Raw genomic sequence first — 8,478 nt, forward strand, 5'->3', positions numbered from 1 at the left:
TCTCTGTCTCTGCCTCCCTCTCCATCTCTCTCTCTCTGTCTCTTGTACAGGTCCAAGTTTACCCACCACATTGGTGCCAGGAACTGAGCTGATAAAGGGAAATACTAGGCCTTGTGGCCTTGAAAAATAGGCTTGGCCTTTCCCTTTGGGCTGTTTCATTTGTCCTTTCAATTCTGCCACAGGTGGTGGAATCTTCACTGGACCTGGAATCAAGCCACATGACTGACAATGGAGGCAAGATTCAAGGCTGGGTGTGCAGCCAGTGAGGCCTGGTGATGTCTGAGACTCAAGCCCAAGGTGGGGGGCATGCTTTGGTCTTGGAACTTGGGAATGTATTATGAAGGAAATGAGCTAAATTGTAAACTTATTTCCTTTCCCCAGACACTGAGGTGGTACATGGAGAAGATTATATACCCAGGTGTTGGGGGGATGTTTGTATAGTTACTCTTGTTATTACTTTCAAGTAAGCTTTCCTTTGTAAAATCTAATCCATCTAAATGATTAAACAGGCCTGGGGTACAAGGACCCCTCTGACAATTGTGAAACACCATCACTGTGGGATAGAGCCAGAGAATTGTGGGAGAGAGGTGAAATGCAGAAAGGCTTCCAGGCAGTGGGAGCCAGTGTAATTCCTGTAAAATATCCTCCTGAATTCCTAAAACACTTAATGTCTGTATTACTTGTTTGGCCATTTGTTATTTTTCTTTTTAGGCCTCAGGTTTTGGATTGTTTTGTTTTAATGTATCTACTTTGTAATTAAAAACTCAGGTTAGTGATGCTGAAGACTATTCTTACATCTTTGTGTTCTCCACTGCTCCCTTAAACGACACTTTGTATGCAGGAGTCAACTAGCAAATTACAATGCTTTACTTGACTATAAGTAAACGTATAATAATCTTTTGTGGAAGATTGTACTTTCATTTTTCCTTTAAATAACTTCAATACTTAATTTGCAGTGAGTAAAATTTAGTAATATATAAAATTATCTTGAGATTTGAGAATATGTGTGGATAAAATGGAAGCTTTTTTCATACCAAATTGATTTTTGGAAGTCTGACAGATCATTTCTTAATTTTTCATCCTAATATTCAAATCACCTCTCAAATAAAACCACTTTAATCAACTAAACTGACTCATTGCTTCCCAATTCTTTTAAGGATGGGCCCCTTAATAGCTTGTTTTATTAAGGTCATTCTTCTTACTAACCTGTTTGTTTCCTTCTCCAATCCCTCACCTTGTGTTTTCACTCATGTTTTTATTCTTCCCACCTGGAATTTATGGGGATATGACAAGGATTCTCTTGTCAGCCAATCCAAATTTTATATTCCTTTCATGGCCTGCTGCTGTGAAATTCTTTTAAAAAAGTCTAAGCAATAACAGGCAGACTGTATAATATACTGTTTGATAATTCCTTATAAATCTGTCTCCAAAACATCAGAAATATTTTCTCACTTTTTTTCAGGCATATACATATTATTTTCCCAACTAAATCTAGTGATTGTACCTACTGCTTTCTTTGGATTTCTCACAATGCCTAAAACAAAGCAAGGGAAATGGTAACTATTCTAAAAATACTTGTTGCATTGAATTGACTATGAGTGGTTAGCTGAGGGTTGATTGGTTTAGAAGTCATTCTAGTTAAGCTCTCTTGTTCCCCAACTCTATTCCAGAGAAAAATCAGGAGACTTGGGTTTGTAGGATGGAATTAATCTATAACCACTTTGAGTCAGTAATGTTCTTGAGAGGTCTAGCAAGCCCTGAGGCAACAATTCTGTATTTCTGAAAGAAAATGATTGACACTGAAAAAGTATTGAAGGTAGGAATTAAATGTTACTTCTAGATTAGATCAATACTCCAACTGGCAAGAGGAGGGTGGATGTCTAGATTGGCTCAGTAATTTAGTTGGGGAGAGGATGGTGTATGTATTCATGATCATCCCTTTTGGGGTTCTGGGTTCAGTTGCTAGACAAGTTATACTAAAAGTAGACAACACACAGAAAGCTGCAAGTTTCCAGAATCCAAACCATTTGGGGGGAGTGCAGCTACTCCATATTGCAGAGGAACACTGGGGAAGACTCTGGAAAAATGGTAATGACATGATCCTAGTGATTTCTCACTGTCATTAACCAGAACAAATATGTAAGAAGTCATTTTAACATAATGTTTGTGAAATGCAATGTAAAAAATAGGTGCTTTTTTGGTTTAAAGGTGGGGTTTTTGTTTGTTTGCTTATTTAAAAGAAGCAAGTACTAAAGGAAAAAATGCTTTATTAATCAAGATCAGATGTTAATGTTAAAAACTGTAACTTTTAATCATGACCCATAGTTGGTTATATTAGGGCAGAAAATGACAGAGAATAAGTAATAATTTATGCAGAAACCTTAGATATTAATAATTGTAGATAGAATTTACATAATCAAACTTGAAGATGAAAAATTAATATTTTATCATTTTCTTATGATGCAATAAAATATTGAATGATAAGTTCCAATAATCAAATATAAATTCTCGTTTTGCTTGATAATGAAAAACATTTAATTGACATCACAATGTAATTTAGCCAAAATATTATATCAATTAGTGATAAATCAAAATTCTTGTAAGTTTTTTCTCCTACCCTATAGTTCTCTGAGTTGCTTAGCTCTAGATACTAAAGTCAGTGTATCCCAGGTTTTAAGACCCCTCCATAGCATTATACAGCATTAAATAATTTTTAAAATGAATACAAACATTAAACATATAATCAACATATGATAAACATTAGAAAATGTATCACATTAATGTGTTTTTTACATTTTAGCTTAATAGATTTTTCCCCCTAACACCCTCCAACCAGCACATTTGAACATGAGAAGTTAACTAAACAAATTATTCAATGCATATCATGAGGTGACACTCATTTTAATGTGTATCATATGATCTGAATGTTTGCACATTTTTACTATAATGCAAATAAAGTTCTTTTCTTTAGCTACATGAATTTATTACATTAAATATAGGCCTACAACTTTGAAACATACTATAAACAAAGTACATGTGTAAATTGCCATCTTTACTCTTCCAAACATAAAAGAGTATCTTGTAAAAATGTAAAAGCAATATGTTTTATAGCATTGCATTTTAATCTTACTCTCTAGGAACAGCCATATAAATAAATTGTTAACAAGAATAAAAAAATCAACATCTCCTACTTTAAATTAATTTAGTGTCAAAAAACACTTGAACATACTGCTACTGACCTCATAGTTAGTTATCTAATTGCTTAATTGTGCCTTATGGATTGAATTCCTATCATGGCTCACTTGTTACCATTATGTGTGATTGAATAATGGCAGACTTTGATACACCTACATATAGAACTTTCTGTGTGTGTGTGTTTAACCAGCTGTATGAAAATAATTTAGGCACGTACCATGAAAATGAATAGAGAACCAAAAGGATTGTGTTTGCAAGAGTCCACTGTGAGGTGAGTACATACCTGTGCTAGTGCGATAGGTGGCTGGCTGCAAAGGGTCCCCCTGACTCTGGCTGAGGCTCCGCATAGGGGGCTTCTGATACACTCTGTCTTCATAAATGGGATCTATGTGGTGTTCTGGAGACTGCAGTGCCCTCAATTCGGAGCCAAGGTGGCTGTGTTGGCTGCTGTAAGATGCTCGAGACCCAGCTGTAAATGAACAAATAGAAAAATTAGGAAGGGAACACCACACAGATGAGACTGGTTTCATCAAAGGCATATTTGAACATAAGTTTGGGGTTTTATTTATTTTTTTAAAAAGAGAACTGTTGAAATGTGCAGAAAATAACATGAAATGACAGCAATGAGTCAAGCTAATCAGCTTATCGGCATCCCCCCAGCTGCCTTACTCCTGATTTTCCCATAAGGAAGATAATATTGCAAGAGATAGATAGTTATTGTGCAAAGCCAATAAAACCACTTTCTCACAATCTCACTAATGTAGCTGGAATACTCACTAACGGAATTAATTAACAAGGAAGACAAAACAAAAGGGCAAAAACACATTCCTAATTGGACTGGGTATTTCCAACACAAAATTTGCTGCAAAAATCACTTCAGGTGATATATAAATACATTAATGACCAAAGCAAATCATCTTAATGCTTCTCTTGAAGGTTGATGGAGCATTTTGCCTCATGAGCATTTTCCCCTTGGATTGTGAATGAACCACAATGCTAAGAGCTTTCTATAGTCTAAATTCCCAGGGGATGAATAAATTAAACAGATATTCAAGGAGAAAATGTTTTAAAGTAACAGAAAAACTGAAAATAAGGTAATTTTCTTTTGCTGCCACCTCAAAATGAAAGTACTAACTCTAAGTTTTCTGAAAAAAAAAAGGAAATGATGTATGATAACTTACTAAGTAATCCAATAATTATGAAGTAAAGTTTGCAAATTACTAGTCATTAAATGTTATTATTTTCATCACTTTCTTTCACAATACTGAAAAATGTACTCTGCCATGTAATTATTCTGATATTATGACCTGGAATATGTAATGCATGGATCATGCAAAGCCTTGAAATTACAGACAGAGATTGATGACACAATTAGGAAGGCTAATGCAAATTAAAAGTCAACAGGGTATATGCTTTTAAGTGGTTCACCTAGTCATGAGAATTGAACAAATTCAACAGATTTACCATTCCTAGAAGTTGCTGAATGTTTGGGGAAAAGGCAAATAAATGACAGAGTAGGAAATTTATTTACCCTTTCTCTTTGTCTAAATCTAAATCTAAATTCCCATTTAGATTATTCTCAGCTGAATTATATATCCAAAAATAATTGTTTTGCATAATTAGGCTCATTGCACCTGGTTTATCAAGTGCCAAGATCAAGCTGAATATTAGCCTATTCACATGTTTGTTTGCTTGTTTTCATTTTTATGTTCTTGTAGGCACAGATGTGAGGCCCCTGATTTGCCTTCAGTAAAGTCACTGCTGCCAATTCATGTTATCTCTGAAGTTTATGACCACATTGTCAAGAACTGCAATGATTGCTTCATTTTTAACTATATGAGAAAGCAGCCATGATACTGCTTTGATGATTCTGCATGAAAGCTGCAATTAATTAAACATACCAAAAAGGTGTTCTCTGAGGCAAATTAAAGCATTTATGTCATTATTGTCTATTTTGTTCAGAAATTAAAAAAAAAACTACCAAGAAACGACTCAGCAGAATGTGGATCTTTTAAAGAAATATCTATGTTAAAATTGACTTGTTTAATCATTTATCTGTCACATATACACATGTTTACTTGGCCCCAGAAAGTAAGCTTTCAAAACCATCAGTTGGTAATTATAGAAAAGGAATATGAATTTGAAGTAATGGTGCCATAGACAACTTCTCAAAGTATTGTTATTTAAACATAATAGGACAAAATTATTGCATATTTGAATAATATTTTGCAGATTTTTCCTCCTTTTCCCCATGTGTATATACATATGCACATATACACATACACATAAACCTGTGTATATTTATGTATACATTTATGCATACATTTATGTAACAATAAAAATAGCATTATTTTAATCTGATTGTTTAGTTACTGTTGATAAATAAATCTGAGTTTTTTGTATATGTGTATGTCAATAAAGGAGGGAGAGAGAAAAAAAAGAGAGAGACCATACCAGGAGTTTCTTCATACGTGTTTAAAGGATGAAAATGGTCTTTTAAAAAATTTATCTATTCTGACCTCCCTAACTCTAGACAGAATAAAAGTAATCCATTCCAAAAAGATGTCTTTAATCTTCAGTTAAAGATTTACAAGAAAAATTCTCCCACAATTTCCCTTGGTAATACAACGGAAAAGATCACTCTGTATGACCTAAATGTTTGATGATTCATGGAAACTATTTTTCTTGAAAAGGAACTTTCTTTAACCAATGCATTCATTGATCATTGTCCTTCATTTCTAATCTATTGTTACGTATAAAAAAATCTTTAACCCTTATTTAAGAAATTTATTGAGAACCATGTTAGAAAAATCACTGAAAACCCAAATTATTCTGTTGGAAGTTTTGATTCTTTGAAAGTTGAGAGTTGTCATTATGGATCATGCTATTGCTCACATAAATGAATGCATCATCAAGCTGAGGTCTGACAGTATACCATAATAATAGAAACTTTTTGTACATAATATGGTTAGGGACTTCTGGCAAAAATGATTGCCTGAAAAGCAGCTCTCACTTACTTACACCAACAAAATACTCTAGTTCCAAACAGATAAAATAGTGATTAAGAAATGAGCAAATCCTTCTACAGCAGAACTGCACAAGGAATTAATCAGCATTTCAGGGCAACTGAAAAGTGGGGTAATTGCCAGCACCACCCTAGCCTACCGGCAATATAGGCAAGAGACTCGTGACACCTTGCCATAGCAACAACAGCAGATGACTCAGGTGAAAAAACATTAGGGTGGTCAGAAAATCATAGGGTAGAGACTCTGAAGTGGCTGTGAGAGCAGTGATGAAATGCTGTGACAGAGAACCCAAGTCCAAGACTTGGATGTCTTTAAACACTTCCTCCTGGGAAGAGAACATAGCTCTGAACCTTAAAGATTTTGTGTGCATGCGTGTGTGTGTGTGTGTTTGTGTGTGTGGAAACTAACCCTGAGAGGTAAAAAGTTAGGGCAGGAACCCAAGGGACCTGGGAAAGACCCAATAGCAGGGGACAAAGCTTGGCCCTGATACAGAGCCTCAATTTAGATACAAAAGTTGAACAAATGAGAAAATCAAGGAAAATACCAATCAGCATTAAAAAATTATAACAAGTCTAGAGATATCCCAAAAGAAAATATGTAATAGCTGGGACTAGACACTTAAAGCGAAAAAAAGGATTTTCCACCAGGACTACATGAATACCTAGAAGAAATGAAGCAAAATATCAAAGAAAAAAATTAAATAAAAAGCTCTGAAGTAAAGAAATAGAAGGCTGCTAAAAGTCCTAGAAGACATTGTGGTAAACCTTAATAAATGAACTCCCTAAAACTAGAATAGACTAAACAGAAATCACTGACTCCATAAGATAGTAAGACATACTAAGAACAAAATCAAAAGATTGAATAAAGAAAACAAGGAAATGTAAAGGTATCTGGTATCAAAAACAAGCAACCTGGCAAATAGGCCAAAGGGAAATTATTTAAATATTATTGGTCTCCCTGGAAAACATGATTTAAAAAGCCCAGACCTTATATTTTGAAAAATCATAAAGGAAAATTGTACTGAGAAATTCTTAAAAAGGATGATAACATTGTGGAGGGAATAGTGAGAAGCAAAATAGACTTTCAGACTCTAAAGGAAAGGTTAAAATAAAAGATAAAAGAGCTAGGATTTAAGATTTCCCTATTAAATAGGGAATGTCTGAACAAATCATGTTATTCAAATGCAATGGGATTTTATTGCTGGTCTTTTACTGGAATATTATTGTAAGAAATGACAAAGGAAATTATTTCAGAGAGTCTTTGGGAGTATGAACTGGCAGTAAAGAGAAAAAGACCAAAATAACTTTAAAGCATAGCAACAATGTAAAGAAAAATAACTTTGAGAGAATTAAGAACACCAATCAATGCAATGGTTAATGATATTTCTACAGGGGGTGAACTGGGGAATGATAGTTGTCTTTCAAGCACTCAGTGGACTATCTGGTGGGAGAGAGATATTTATCCGGTTTGATCTATAAGAGCAATGTGAAGAAATTTTAAAAAGGACAGTTTAGGCATGATAGAAGTGGGGAAAAGTAACCTTCTAATAATCAGAACTATCAAAAAGTAGAATGGACTGCGTTGGGAGAAGTGTGTCCCCCTCACTGGATTTCTTCCACCAAAGGCTAAATGAACAACTTGTCTGATGGATTAAAGTTGAAATTACTATTATTTGTGTGTGGATTGGACTGTTACTTCTGAGATTCCTTCCAACTCCAAAATTCTATGATTCTGCAAAAAGAAAACTTTCCAAATCATCTATCTAATAGCACTGAACTAATTATATCAACACTATAAAAATATCTTCACATCAGTTGAGCAATGATGTCTATGTGTGCAGAATTATCTAATATTAGATACAGAAAAATCTGAAAGATAATATCTAATCCAGCTCCTCATTTTAAAGATGAAGCAAATAATGCTGAGAGAGGTTAAATGACTTGTTTAATCCAGTAAGTGACAGTTATTTTGTCATCTCAAAATGTGTCCCTAGGCATGTCACACTCAGTACATTAAAATAGAACTCAGTAATCTTTTCCTCTTAACTCTACTCAATCTAAATTTATATGAAGGCCATTAAACTCCTAGTCACTCAGTCTGACCACCTTGGTTGGCATCATCCTAAACTCTTCACTCTCAGTAACCCAACATATCCAGTGCAATGGTAAATCTCATTTTTACCTTGAAAAGATGATAGATTGATGATAGATAGATAGATAGATAGATAGATAGATAGATAGATAGATAGATAGATAGA

General features: G+C 34.2%; 1 protein-coding gene across 6 annotated transcripts in view; it reads right to left on the reverse strand.

The window, feature by feature from the left end:
* Window positions 1–8,478, reverse strand: part of CTNND2 (catenin delta 2) — a 1,206,354-nt gene that overhangs the window by 476,448 nt on the left and 721,428 nt on the right. For all 6 annotated transcript variants that reach the window (XM_069077188.1, XM_069077207.1, XM_069077216.1 and 3 more), the window contains one exon: window positions 3,479–3,664. In XM_069077188.1, coding sequence (XP_068933289.1) covers window positions 3,479–3,664 — 186 coding nt within the window. The remainder of the gene's footprint in view (window positions 1–3,478; window positions 3,665–8,478) is intronic.

Source organism: Petaurus breviceps, unplaced genomic scaffold (genome assembly GCF_028583685.1).
Source record: "Petaurus breviceps papuanus isolate PSGF00001 unplaced genomic scaffold, PetGlider_PUasm1.0 151, whole genome shotgun sequence".
NCBI classification, from domain to species: domain Eukaryota; kingdom Metazoa; phylum Chordata; class Mammalia; order Diprotodontia; family Petauridae; genus Petaurus; species Petaurus breviceps.